Below are 15,260 nucleotides of genomic sequence, written 5' to 3'. Positions count from 1 at the left end.
TAGACAATAACACGAGTGCTATGGCAGTTTCACATGCCTTGCAAGCCTTAGCAAGATAATGGATATATTGTATACTGGTAAACACAATTGTTTTTATATATATACTGTATATATTCAGCCTGTTCACATGACATAATTTTAAGACTTCACATTACCAGGTTTCTGGAAATATGTCACTGTACTGTATATGTTGCAGCTAAACAAAGTTTCGGTCAGATAGTCATCGACCTCCTTTGGGGACTAAGAGTATGTGACCTTTTCCATTAGGCCCAAGAAATCTTGTAGTAACTGATGCGTCCCTGGAACTTGTAACACTGTTTACAGCCAGTTCTTCAGTCGCATCTGCTTCCGCTCTGCTCTTCAAACCCTCACTGACGTTTGAGTTGCGTACTTCTTACATGCAACATTGTGCTATGTGCAGATTTTGATTTTTGTTCTGTTCAGGCCACCATTTAGACAAAACTAAAGGAGGTGTTTAATTTATTTCATTAGGTTCCGTCTAAGGTTGTCATATAATTTGCAAAAGACATTGAATTTTTTCTCTTTTACTATTTTGATAATTATGGGGCAGCTGACATTCATTTAGAAACAAGTTAGGTTTAGTCTCCTTGTAAATGTTGAGAGTAAATGTTGGCGTCTACCTGCAGAGGAACAATAGCCTTAAAATTCTTCTCTATGTTTTTTTATTTAAGATATCTGCTTTTTCCTTTTGAAGATCAGCTCACTAAGTCTTCCAAACCTGCTATAACATTTTCATCCCCACGACAAAAAATTAAGTCTTTGAATCCACAAAACTTTATAGTTGTCTAGTGAAGAAAAACAAAGTGACAAAAGAAAGTCAAATTTTGTTTTTATAACAGTAGAAAGATGCTATGAGCTCTCTGCAGCTCTCCATGAAAAGAATCATTGACTCCATTGTTGTATTTAGAATAACTTAGATAGATATTTACAAATATAAATAAATGCATCTTCAACAATTGTATGCATTATATATATTTTATGTGATCCACTACAAAACATACATGCAAGGCTACATGCAATTGCATATATTCAGCATTATTAAAGCTCTTACATTGTATATTTTATGATATTCCAAGGATTTCTCTGCTTGTAGTTCTAGGATTCTGAACTACCAGACTGGTCAATCTGTGCTCCTATAGACCATGTAGCCAATTCTCTCCAAAATGATTGGATAATTGTTGTACTTGTCATTTAGTGCAGAATATAGGATGTTTAAAATTCAGTTAGTGACTTGAAAATATTTTTTAAAATATACCATCTGACATTAGTGAGCTGTTTTGGCATGTTAAGGGCTTAAAATGCTGAATATATCGAATATAGATTTGTTTTCAGTGGTGGTTAAAATATAATGATTTCTAAATTTAAAATGAAAAAAAAGAGTACATATAATCACATTTGATGATGAATACATTTGTCAATAATCAACTCATTGCAAAACACTTTACACTTAAACATTGCACTCTTACAACAACCTCTCCATTATATCAGATTATCTTGACCAAGTGTACCTGGGTGATTTATGATTTCTTGTGACTTAAAAAAATTGATGACTTGTGGTTTAAATGCTGTATGATGGAGATAATTGTAAAAAATAAAATAAAAAACTACAGGATTTGTATTTTTGATAATGTTTCTCTTGTGGATATTCATTTGAGTCTTAAAGTTAACTTGTAATAAGTGGATTTGCAAAAATAATTGTCTACATGGCGTGGCATTATTAAGTGCTGCAAACCTTTAAATTCCTTCTCCCATGTTTTTATTAACTGGACCGTTTAGGAACCTGGTATGCATACTTGCAGTAAAACTTTAGTTTTATCACATGGGAAAATAAAAATAACTTTCTTCATATAAACCCACAACTCTGTTTATACCATTTATAAAATTGAGATTCCCTCCTAAATGATTTTCCCATCTTAGCGACTTACATTTTAGTGGCAACCTAAGGGTTGCACCACTGGGCCAGCTAAGCAGCACTGTTCTCATGAATTGCTCCCACAGGAGGAATTACAACTAAAAGGTGGGTTTGGTAATAATCCAAGTGTGCTAATAATGGAAATGTGAAACAGTTATGTGGAGAAACAGGAAAATTCATATTTGTGCACTAATACAGCTTCATACTTGTAAGTAAATTGTGATGACAAAGGACTTTAAATGATTTTGCCCTTGACTTGCAACAGCTTCCTTTGCATATCTTTCTTATAGATAAATGACTCATTTCTCTCCCAGATACTAAAATATATGTAACATATGTGTTTACTGAGGCTTCTTGTTAAAATCACATAAGCATGATATAGTCATATACTTTCAGTTTTAGAAAACTTTTAATGCATTTTTCTCATGACGACTTTCTAAACTGGCCATTATCTGTTAAGAGGAATTTTGTTGGTCAGTAAGAATGAAAATAATAATGTTTGTCAATTTGCATGCATATACCGTAGTCTTTTTTTGTGAAATTACTTATTTTATTAATTATTTGCTCTGAAATTAAACCAACTAACAATCTCAAGGCTTAGTTGAAGATGCAACTATTTCCTAATAAGATTAAGCCATCGTCATCGTTTCGTTTTTTTTATAAATGTTTACAAACAAAATAATTGATGTAGAAAGTTTTAGAACTTAAAGTTCTAAGGTAAAAATTGATGGATTTGTGGCAAAGCAACTTTTGAAATATCTCATCAATTTTGACAGATGTAACAGATAATTTTTTAGAGTGTATTCAGATATTTTCTCATCCCAAATTAAAGGAGCAAATTGAAAAATGAAAATGTTCCTGCTTTTTTTGTTTCAGTTACTTTGAATATTGAGGAGATACATCTGACGAATATACCAGGGGAAACTTTAACAGTAACAGGTTAAATCAACTTCCCCAAAATCTCCAGTTCAGATAGAAATTCAGGAACATGTGTTATGTGGAAAGATGGGGCTGTTTCAAGATGCAGTTTGTCATTTTATATCAATTTAGAGCCAAATTTTGAAACCTAATTTTGAGATTAGTTAAATTCTTTACTCAGTCCTATGCAGGAGTGCTTTATAGATATTTGCTTGAATCAAATATGTGAATTTGGCTTCATTTTTACAAATCAGCTGCTGTTTGAAACCTCTCCACCTTCCTGGACTCTTTATTGGCTTAGTTGACCAGAAGCTCCAGGTACTGGTCAGAACGGAGGAAACGGCCAAAGGAGTCTTTCTCCATCAGGGCATAAATTCTCTTTTGAGCCAGATCAAAGGTAGAAGATGACAAAGTCACCAGGTTCCTCAGGGTCACATCCTTGGTGAAGTGGTCAATGTTCACCTGTTGAGGAACAGTTATAAAATCTGGAGTTAGCAGAAAATAAAACAGACATGGATAAAGTCTAACATTGCTTAATGGTCATGTACAATATAAATAACCTATTCTATTAATGTAGAATATTATATTATAGACTATGACATAGGAATGGGCATTCTCTGACCTCTCGGGGTCCCTCTGACTGGATAAAGTCTTCATAGATCTTTTTGGCCTTGGCAGTCATCTTCATAGGATTCTTTGTCTTCTTGAAGTCCTCACAGGCCATCCAGAACTCGATGTTTTCATCACTGAACTCAGACTGAAGGAAACTGCGGAAAGCAGCCAGGCCGTCTGACAAAGACAGGGGTGTTAATAAAATCAATGAGGAGAACACAATAATAGATTTGCTTTAAGCATTAACTATACATCTACATGACACTTGAACAAAGCATATCAGTTTTCAGCCACATTAATTACATCACAAGAGGAAAAAAAAACTAAAAATCTTTGGGTTGGTTGCTAGTTGAATTTATAGAACAAAGGAATTACTTAAATATAACCTCTGTTTATCTATTTAACCTCTACTTATCACATTTAATAGACACCTATAGAAAGCCATTTATAAGGCTTTGGAACTGTATTGCATTGCAAACAATTGTGAAAACTTGGACCAATGATAAACCTTCCCAGGAGTGGCCAGCCTACCAGTCTAATCCAGGAGAAAAAGACAGCAAACCAACATTCAGAGCATGATGGACTCATTTGCCAAACATTAAGTTATCAGTTATCCTCAATAAGAAAGAGACTGGGCAAAAAAGAGCATTTAAAGGAAAACACCAGGGCCAAAATTATTGTCAACCAAAAAAATGACAGACTCTTGTGTTATCTAGAAAGACATATAGAAGACTTCAAAGTTTTGGGAGAGTATTCCATAGAATGACAGAAGTTTAATGTCGTGTAAAGTGTTTTGTCTCATTGTTCTTACCAAAATATATTTACTTTGTCCAAAGGTTCCCCAAAGAAGTTTCAGTTTTCTTCACTTAATTCAAATGAACATGACACCAAAACATGGTTGTTCTTAATAACTGCACTGTCCTAACACATTTTTTTTTTTTAAATCATTGTCTGACATTAAATAAGACAAAACGTTCCATGTTTAGGTGAGATGGATTACCAAAAATACTTATTATTGCTGAATGCATGAACTGCATTCTTTTCCAGTTCGGAAGATTTACTTGTTACTTCAAAGAATTGCATTTTAACTATGTACTTTCAGGAACGATTTGTAACTTTCAAAGTAAATGCACTGTGGTTATCCCAAAGTATAAGATCCACGCATCTCAGCCAAGGTTATTGTGGTTTCACACAATGCTGGTGAAAGCTCCCATTGTCTGAACAAGCCGGTGTTGCAGATGATAAGCATTCTGCTGTGGCCTTAGGCTTTTATCTTCCATCTAAATGGCTGGCTTGGTCCAAAATAGCTCTGAGTTGCAATCAAGCTTCAGCTTTTCCTTTTTTTTTTTTGATAGACCTTTAGTACAAGGACACGCATACGAGGACGCACACATTCACAGGCACAAATGACGAACACTTTGTGTATCAAAAATTAAAGACTGGTTAGCTGAACACTTGTGTCAGCAGAATTTAGATTTTATTCTTATTACTGGTTGGTTTCAACATTAAGTGAAAGAAATATAATTTTTCTGTAAGAGCTACTTTAGTAATGTTGATGGAAAGTCATTAAACAATCATGACACAGTGGGTAGCAGCAAATGAGATATAAATCAGCCCTGTGGACTCTGTCTGATGTCTCCCTAGAGATGTTACCAACACACGAGTAACCCTCCTGGGCAGCTTTAAGCGCACGGCCATAAGTGCATACACAGACTAACTCAAGCATGCAAAGGCTGTACAAATATATCTTTGAGCCTCAAACTGTGCTAAAGAAGTCACTTAGGAAGGTCTTTTGCCACCCACTGACCTCCTCAGAGAAAATGTTTCAGTGTACACAAATCAGCTGTTCAGTGACATCTCTATGTGGTTTTAACACAAGTGACTTATTAGCAGGATAGTTTACATGTATGGATAAATACCATTAACTGTTAGAGGTAATCATCCGTCTCACCGGTTAGGCTTTCTGAGCACTTTGTGAAGTAAACAGTGGAGCAGGATGTCTGCTTGTGGTATGCACGGAGAATATAAATGTGTTTTCCCCCACAGAGCGTTGCTGACATTTCTCCTAGTTTAGGTTGGCACCTAAACTCCTCCGGTGTTAACATCATCTTTAAACTTATTCCAATGTAAATATTTCCTTGTGGATTGCTTTTTTGCAGGCTCTTTACTATGCATAGAATTAGTCACTGATTTTTGTGTTTTTCTGGGTGGTTGCATGGAGTGAATGTTGCTACAACAGATGCCTGATTATTTTAATATGTTGCCCAGTAATAAGAGTTTCTAAAGCTTTCTTCTTTTCTTCATCATTATGTTCCTGTTTTCATAGTACAACTAGAATAACACAGAATTTTTTACTTTTCAAAAAGTTGCTTTCTTCCTTCCAGCTGCTCATCAGTGGACACAATTCATTGAGCCACATTGAGCTTTCAGTTGTTTGAAACATTGACCCAAGTTTTGTCTTATACAGTTAGTTGTTGAAGATGTTAAGCTACTTGATCAATTGCACATGCAAATTTATTTAAATGGTTGGATCTAAAAGTATACATGAACTGGTTACAAATCTAGATTTTAAACGTTTTCATTACTGGACCATTTTTGCACTCACAAATTGAAAAACTGCTCTTTTTAGTCCTGTAAACCTTAAGCAAACTTACTTCGATGAGATACTAAAAGAAAAATATCCTCATCATTATATTTTTCATAACTAATTTCAATCCTAACTACTGTCATTCAGGTTTTTAAACAACCACACAAGCTGTAAAATGTTTATGGAAACCAAGCCTTGCTTGGTGTGCTGAACCTGATTAAAATAAGATAGACACTGGGCATCAGGAAAGGAGTATATTCTGTTTAGATATATGTTGCTCTAGATTCTGTGTAATGGTGTGTATAGAACAAAATAATGATGCTTTTTGCAGCATCTTTGCTTGGCTGCACTCCCAACAACTCAAACCCGAATGCTGCACTATGTCATTTTAAAATTGCTGTGTTATGTGCAATTTCTAGATTTCAGACACCAAAACTGTTGAGATTGAATATGCAAGTCACACAGTTTGGAGAAAATATCATGAGGAAAAAAAAAAAAAAAAAAAAAAAAAAACCTAAAGTCTTTATTAACCAGTATATACCAATATGTTTTTTTGGGAAACAATTTAAAAACACTACTTGCAATACTTGTTTTTAAAGAGACATAATTTTTTCCTACAAATCTATTTGTGGTTACAAATAAAATTAACAGTAACTCACATAGCCACTGTTAGAGATCAAGGAAAAAACAAGACCTACAGCTGTTGTTCAGGACTCCTTCCAGACTCTCACGCCACTGAGCAGCCTCCTCAGGAGTAGGCCTGCATGGAGAAAAAAAAAAAGAAGTAAGTATTGAATTTATGGATATTTGTGGTGGGGGTGCTTAGTAAAATTTGTAGTTTTTTGTTTTTTTTCTCAGTTGGAGTACAATTTTAAGAAAAATCTGCTGAGAAACCATAGATCAGTGTGAGATGTGAGTTTTAAAATTAAAAAAAGAAGCATTGGAGGACAGGTCTGAAATTTTGGTTTTGGAAAGATGTCTCAACTTCCACACTTAAGTGTTGTGCCTGAATCTAGTGCCTGTACTTTCAACAAAGCACCAAGGTGATATTATCCAAAAACACACAATTAAAAATATAATGTGCAGATTCAGAAGGAAATTCTGAATTTATTTTTAAAAAATAATTAAATGACATAAATATTCACATATGTAGTGCATATATTTTAGATCCACAAAGACTCAAACCTCAGATATGTTCTTCCAGTTGATTAAACTCTGGGAAACATTTCTCCAAAGCAGGTTCCATCTGGTATTTAGTGTGCGTTCACGAGAACTATTTCAACTCTGACTTTAATCTCTAAAACAAGATAAAAGGGGTACAATGGATACCTAAGTTTGTGTTTGATCTTAAAATGCTGTGGCCTTTCTGCCCTCTCTATGCTCTGTTTTCTGCACAGTTTTTCAGAGCTTCAGCTCTTAAATACATCTGGAAAGATTAGCGGCAGAACTGTAAGTTGTTAACTGACTCAACAGCCTGTGTTTATCTGAGCACTCCAGTTCCGTGATTGCTCATTAAGGAACTACATCTGAGATAAATTTTGATGTTTTTTCTTGTCAATTTAGCTAAGATAAGTACAAAAATATTTAATACTTACAAGGTTGTAACGTAACAGAGTTGAGGCAAAGGAAAGACAAAACAAACAAACAAACAAAGCAAGGTTGAATGTTTCCCACACAATTTTGTCTCCTAGAAATCTCTCCAAGGTATCTGCTTTGTAGCATTTGACATCTGAGCCAAATCAATGTCTGGGCACGTCTAATCTCTTTTGATCAGCACCTCTTTGTGAATGCTCAGGGCTCTGTTCTTCCACTTCACTTTCACTTATCTGGTTAAGGCAACAGGCAATACACAGGCCACCTAACAGGCACAGCCAATCATTAGTCTTGTAGAACAAAACAGAACACTCACTTCTGCAGCTTCTCCGGCTTCTTGTCAACCTTCTCCGGGTATGGGATGATGAGGTCGATAGCATTATCAGGCTTCTGAAGCAAAACTCCCAACTTTGACTTGATCTCTTTGGCCCTGGGTTAGGCAAATCAGGAGCAGATGTTACGTTTTTGGTTTGACATCTTGGAAAAAGTCCTTGGGATATAAATCACCATCATGCCAGCGTGCTAGTAACGTTGTTTGAAACCAAATGTCTAATAAAGCTGTAGTAGACAAACAGACTGTGTTGATCTCGGGTAGTTGCAAAAGTTACTTAAAAAAATTTATATTAACTTTAATGTTGTTAAAAAATAAAAAAATAAAAAAAATAATTTGAAGAGCCTCATAAAACCAGAAAAAAATACTTGGGATAAGATGTTAATCTGAGACAGAAAAAAAAAAAAAAACAGATCTGAACTTTCCTCAAAACTTTTTAGTACCCAGAGTAACAACACAGTTTACATTTTGTTTTGCACAGTTAAAAACAGGTGAATAACGATCTTACCTTTCAAGACAAGTTTGAGGTAATGCAGCTAATCCTTTGCACATTTTCAGACGCTTTCAGTTGCAGCACTTAGAAGAGAATTGTTATTTCCTGTTAGCCCTCTGCAAGTCTCCTTGAGCTTTGTTTGCTGTCTGTCTCCGGGTTTCGCCACTTGGGGAGTTTTTATACAGACGCCCTTTGGGACGGAGGCCAGCAGCTAAGCCAATCAGACTGGAATGTCTACAGCATGGGCAGCTGAGCATCCTGGCTGAGGAAGGGTGGGTTTTCAGAAGTGAATGGGTGTTTACCTAAAGGTTTCAATTAGCTAAAATCTCCTGGACACTTCTGCGGGATAAAGAAACAAAATTAGTTTGCACTAATGTTAGTTATTCCAATTTTACCTCTTGTGCAAGACATATGCTTTGTAACAATTGCACAATTTAATGTTTATTTAACTATTAAACTAACTTTATTTATAGAGTACTTTTTATATACTTCCTCAGAATCAATTATAACAAAGTGATTTACATGACTGTATACATGAATATGTTTAGAGCTCAATATGTGTAGTATTTTACTAGACTTTTTCTTTTTTTTCTTTCTCTCAATAAAATATTTCCTTATAATTAGACTACCTCTCCATCTTTAAAATGTAGATATAATTATTTTAGAAATACATGAAATAATTTCACCCAATCTCACCGTCACATAGATTGTATCCTGCAGTCTTCAGCCGCTTCCTTCCAGTGTTTCTACTCATTTACAAAAACAAACATGGTTAAACAGTGGTTTAATCGTATTTAACTGCATATTGACAATTAAGAAAACATAATTAAGAACAGAATTTAGCAAATCTAATTTAATGAACAAAGAAATGCAAAAATATCTTTACCAAAAAAAATTGTTTTTTATTAAAAATAATCAAATCGTAAAACACTTTGTAATGTCAAGTATGCGAAGTTCGAACACTTTAAAGCATCAAACATTTTGAAGAAGTTAAACAAGGAAGAAATCAATCCTGCTCATGAAGTGTTGTGTGCTGTTGATGCAAACCATTTTGATTTGACCAGATACATTGGTCTCATACATCAGTCAGAGCACATGATTATTTTTTTCTGCTTTCTGTGACATTCAACCTCTCAAAATTTCAACAGTATTTATTTTGATATCTGCCAGTTTGGAAGTAAAAATATTTTTAGAATACTTCCTCATAAAGAGTGAAAAACCTAATCTAATCCTGCCAGTCCTCTGACTCTGATAGTGGCTGTGTTCATGCATGTCTTCAGGCTTTTCTACATCACCTAAGTGACTCAAGTTATATTGAAGGGAGCATTAAACTATGTAAATAAGATCTCTTCCCTGAATAATTCATAGCCTTCTCAAGCACATAAACATCTGTGCGTTATTTCGTTCATTAGTTACTGGACACACTCATTGAATGTGAGAAGGGGATGGCAGTGGCTCAAGTGAGTAAGGATTTGTCCTGTAACCAGTGGGTTTTCTCAGCCGTTGTGTCCTTCAGCAAGACACTTCACCTCTAATGCCCATCTCGCCTGGAGCTGGTGGTCAAAGGGCCTGGTGGGGCAGATTATGGCATCCTTGGTTTCTGTCAATATAGCTTACTACCATAAAATGCTTGATTGTGTGTATGAATGGATAATGACTTCATGTAGTACTGGAATTCTTGGAAGGTTGGAGAAGGTTTAACACTGATCAATGTTTTCCCCATTTGAGAAGATCTCGGCAGTTTGTTTGAGTCCAAAAACATTTCTAAAACAATAGATCTCTATGACTTAGTTTTTCATGTTTTTTTTCTTCTGCTTCATGAATTTCTTTTTAGATCCTTTAGCATATTTTGGGTTGCAAGATAGATGTGCTGCATGTGGTGACTGTAAGCAGAATGATTGGTATGTAGTTAAAGTATAAAGACAGGTCAAAAGGGTTTCACTTGAAGTTTGTGAGATCATGTCAAATTTCCTTCCCATTTTCAGCAACTCAGCATTCATCTTAAATAATCCCGAAGAGCTTCCATATAATCCTAAATGCTAAATGTATTAAGTTTTGTAAAATTCAAGATTGATGAGCATCTAAAATTCAACCTAAAATATATTTGCATAAAATGATTCAGGAAATGTATCAATATCCTGATATTCACTAAATATTGGAAGGTCTCTTACACTCTGAATGGCAAACTATGGTACACTTTTTATTTAATATTTGACATTATTTAATAAAATGTAGACCTTAATTCATTTCTTTCAGACAGCAGCACTTTTCATTTAACTGAATCAACATAGTTTCTTTTTCACAACATGATGGAAATGTCATGACTTAATCAGTTACCACATTTAGATTCTTAAATACTTTCAAAATAAGTAATACATTGAATCTTTCGCAGAACTTCTATGAAATTTAGAACTTTCTTTTCTAAAATACAAATAAGTAAATTAATGTCTCATTTCAGCACTAGAAAAAAGGGATAAGATTTTCCTTCTAATGCCCATTTTTAACGTTGGTTATAAAACAAGTAAAACATTTCTGCTAGTCAGGGGAAAATGGTTTTCATTTGACATATTACAATCAAGAATAGCAAAGCAATTACAAGTTTCTCACAATTACACATATTGTTTAACGAATGTGTAAATGTAAAATCTCAAATTTAAAAAGTCTGGTTTAATGGCCGAGATTGTTACGTTACATGGCTTTAATTTTAAAATGACTTGTGTTTTGTTACTTTTAATGAAACAAGACAAGCACATTTGAGTGTTGTTAGTCATTGGTCTCTCGGCTATTTTTTATCTTTATATCATTACTGAGCTATATTATCTTGGTTGAAAGTGCTACTCATAACAAAGATAAAAACGAGAAAGCAATTATCTCTCAGCTTCTAAGCCAATAAACATTTTGATCTTTAACAGAATTATTAAAAAGCGGTTTTGATATATTTGATGTCAAATTTCATTGTGTGTTGGTTGAGTATGTCATTGCCCCAACTTTATTAAGATGCAACTCATTAATCTTTCTTGTAACGTTTTTTTAATTAAAGTGTCTCCGGCCAACTGAGGGCAGACAAAAAAATCAAGCTTTTAGGAAACAAAGGAAGATGAGCCTGGCTCAATGCTGCTCATTACATGGACATATATCTTCTATAAATATTCAACAACTTTTTTTTTTTAATTTTGTAACATTCACTGCTTATTTCTGACATCAGATGTACTGAACCTCTCACTCACTTCAGGTGATTTTTCTATTTGGGTTGTTAATTTATATGCAACACACAGCATTAAACTGTCCTTAAAATTTGCTTCAGGGATAAAATCCATGAGATGTAAATCCAAACATATGAGCCAGAACAACCTAGGAAAATTTCTAATTTCACACAGTTTAACTCTCCTAACAGATTAATAAACAACACCCTGTCTAGAGAACATTTGGGACCCTGCAATAAGATTTAAGTTCAAGCTTCTTAAATGAACCTTGCCTGTCTTATTAGTCATGATTTTTAGCCTTGAGCCTTAAAGGGGATCAGCTTTATGGGCACAGTGGTTTGTTGGGGAAAGTGCCTATTCCAGCACTGCCTGTTCTGTAGCCAGACAATAGACTCTTGTCAATTACGTAACAGGAGCACTTATAAAAATTGAACAAAATGTCAGGGTGACTAGGTGTCCTTTAACTCAGGAGCGTGCAAAACGTCTACAGGTAATTTCATACACCTTCTTTCATTTCTTGTAGGTTGACTGCGAATCCCTAAAGCACATAAATGTGAACAAGCTTTTTTTTCTACATTTTGTCTCCAATTTCAAGTGCAAAATCTCAAAAAGTACAAAGTACCTCTGTACACATAAAAAGTTTACACCCTTGCATCTGGCTCAATGCTGCTCATTACATGGACATACAGTATATGTCCTGTTTTCATATTGGTAACCTTGAATAAAAAATAAAAGTTTGTGCACATCATAATTTGCATCACTATGCTGACAGACAGATGTGTGAATAAATTTCACTTGGAAAATCTGAGGAGTGCTTCCGTTTTGTGACCGCTTTTGTATTTCCTTTGCAGACGGCACATGCAGAGAAGGGAGTTATGCTTTCTTTATAGAATTTCCTGGAAGCAAAGGTTCAGGAAGGGACAGCCCTTTGAGTGAATGAACGCTAAAGCTAATGGCAAGAGCTGGACCGTTGTTCAAATAAACTGGTAACAGCTGGCAACCGGGTGCTTTGTTTATGATGTTGACAGAGGCTTTATTTATCTAAATTAACGTTGAGAATAGACATGTGACAGTAGGGAACTCTCAATAAAATCTGTTTTTCAGACATAATTGACTCAAAATGGCTCAATAAAAGTTTAACCCATGAAATAGTAGTTGGCTGGTGTCAACAAGCATTCTAAAGTCAATATAAACTCATTGAGTTGGGATGCAATACAAAAGTGCAGGTCATACAGTTTTAAAGGTTTTAAATTCATATTTAGCACGACTCACTATACCTGTTTCTTCTGTCTGAAAACACATATGAATAACTTCTTCAATTGCTTCCAAAACATATGAACTCAGAACAGATATTAGACAGTAAACTAAGTTTGTTTTCATTGTGTTTACAGTAACAAACACCTAGTTTTTGTTACAACTTTTTGAATTTAATGCAATGTATTTATTGCTACATCTAAAAAAGAATGTTTCATTTGAATCATTTATTTTGTCTGCTGGTATGGTTGTGGGCTATCAAAGCTGAAGACACTGACAAAAGATTGGTTATGTTTAGCATTTCAAAAGTTTGTGGGAGTTCCAATGTCGCACACTGTTAAAGTTTTGGTTCCAACAGAGATTGCAATTTCTTTGGCAATGCCCCTCATCATACATTGCAAAAGATCATGGTTATGTCTACACTTGAGCAAAATAATAATAATAATAATAACAATAACAACAATAATAATAATAACCTGATAGGATTTCCCAATAAAATAGGGTTCAGTGCATTCCAAAATGTACTGATAATTAGAAAATAAGCCAGAAAATAGATTATGGTTGTAAGATTTTTTATTGATTTTCTTAATAGAAATATAGATTTATAAAGGTAGAAATGAGGCTTAAATATTTATAAATCTGTAAAGAGCAGTTGACATATTAATTAATATTCATCCATCCATCCATTTTCTAACACCCTTGTCCCTAGTGGGGTCAGGAGGGTTGCTGGTGCCTATCTCCAGCCAACGTTCTGGGCGAGAGGTGGGGTTCACCCTGGACAGGTCGCCAGTCTGTCACAGGGCAACACAAAGACAGACAGGACAAACAACCATGCACACACACACTCACACCTAGGGAGAAATTAGAGAGACCAATTAACCTAACAGTCATGTTTTTGGACTGTGGGAGGAAGCCGGAGTACCTGGAGAGAACCCACGCACAGGGAGAACATGCAAACTCCGTGCAGAAAGACCCCTAATTAATATTAGTTTAGCCTGTTTTGCCTGAATCATACAAAGCTTGAAGAAAAAACACACAATCGGACAGAAATGGGCAATGAGATTGGACATTTTTTAGGAAGTTCTCTGCTTACTCTGCTTACAAGCGACCTGCAGCTATGAACAAATTGAAAGGTCAAGGGCTTCCTCCAATTGACCATTATTCCTTACTGGAAGACACAGCTCAACAAAATACAGAAACAGCTATTTAATTAGTAACAGGAAATGGGATTCCTTTGAGACCTATAACAGTACTTCGAGCATCCAGAAACAAAACTTTGCAATTCCAGCTTTCAGATAAAGCTGGAATTTTGTAAAAGACTTTTCATGGTATGCTGCTTAATAATGTGTTGTTGTTTTTTTTTTTTTTTGCTGTTGTTTGTTTTGTTTCTGTGCCTATCGTCTGTATCTAATATATTTTGGTTGATTTATTGTATATTGTATAATACATACTTATTTACTTGTACAGAAGTTGCTATTAATTCTGATAACTAGTTAAAATTATTCTGTGGGATTTGAGCTTTTGGAGCACTGCTGGGTAAAAACAAACAAACAATCAAACCAATTTACTAACCCAGGTCTGAATTTATTAAAAACATTTGTGCAAATTACTAACTCTTTCATCAAAGAGTTAGTAATCAAAGTTTAAATCCCAAACATAGCTAGTGCAGCCATGTACTAAATACTCAGCAAATAAAGGCTAATATTGCATTTGTGTGAATTAAAGTCATTAACACAACCCCATGGCTTTAACATTGTTGCACAGCATCAGATTACCATCTTGCATTTTTTATGTAACCCTGTGGTTTACTCAGTTCTGTAGAGATTATTGCATAGTTTATTGTAGTTGTCTTTGATGAATGATAAAGATTTTAGTAATACCCAACGAACTCCGTTTTGAGATGTATTCTTTCATGAACGTTTTATCTGTGATGCCCTTTGAACTAGCAGCCCATGCAGGGTGTATACTCTACATCTTGTCCAACAACATATTGGGAGATTGGGAGTTTGCCCATAGAATTTCTTTAAGCTACGGGCAAACTTGTGTTCTAGAGCTAATGAAAACAACAGTGAATGCTCCACGATATGATATATCCATCCTAAGTGTTGGGGAAGAAAGGAGGGAGGGTGGTGAGTGACAAAGGTCATCAATAAAAACAATGAAGCTGTGACACATTCAGTAGATTCAATTTAATTTAATTTTATCTTCATGCTCTGATTTTCCCTGTTGTGGCTTTCCAGATCAAATCTATATTAAGAGCAACTTTTCCTCTCTGTTCTCATGCTGAACCTCAGAGACCTATGCACATAGTCAGTGAGAGGAAATTAAATTGCTTT

At 34.8% G+C, this 15,260-nt stretch overlaps 1 protein-coding gene across 1 annotated transcript; it reads right to left on the bottom strand.

Annotated features, from left to right (window-relative positions):
* Nucleotides 1-837: 837 nt before the first annotated feature.
* Nucleotides 838-8,632, bottom strand: LOC116726218 (regulator of G-protein signaling 5-like). Its single transcript, XM_032572832.1, has 5 exons — nt 8,483-8,632; nt 7,960-8,073; nt 6,749-6,810; nt 3,474-3,640; nt 838-3,313 (listed from the first exon to the last, which is right to left on the bottom strand). Exons 1-5 carry the CDS (start codon nt 8,524-8,526, stop codon nt 3,149-3,151), a joined length of 552 nt encoding a protein of 183 aa, XP_032428723.1. The 5' UTR covers nt 8,527-8,632; the 3' UTR covers nt 838-3,148.
* Nucleotides 8,633-15,260: the final 6,628 nt, after the last annotated feature.

The sequence above is a fragment of the Xiphophorus hellerii genome, chromosome 9 (genome assembly GCF_003331165.1).
Source record: "Xiphophorus hellerii strain 12219 chromosome 9, Xiphophorus_hellerii-4.1, whole genome shotgun sequence".
In the NCBI taxonomy this organism is placed as follows: Eukaryota; Metazoa; Chordata; class Actinopteri; order Cyprinodontiformes; family Poeciliidae; genus Xiphophorus; species Xiphophorus hellerii.
Note: the sequence above shows the minus strand (reverse complement) of the source record. Positions and strands in the feature narration are given on the sequence as shown.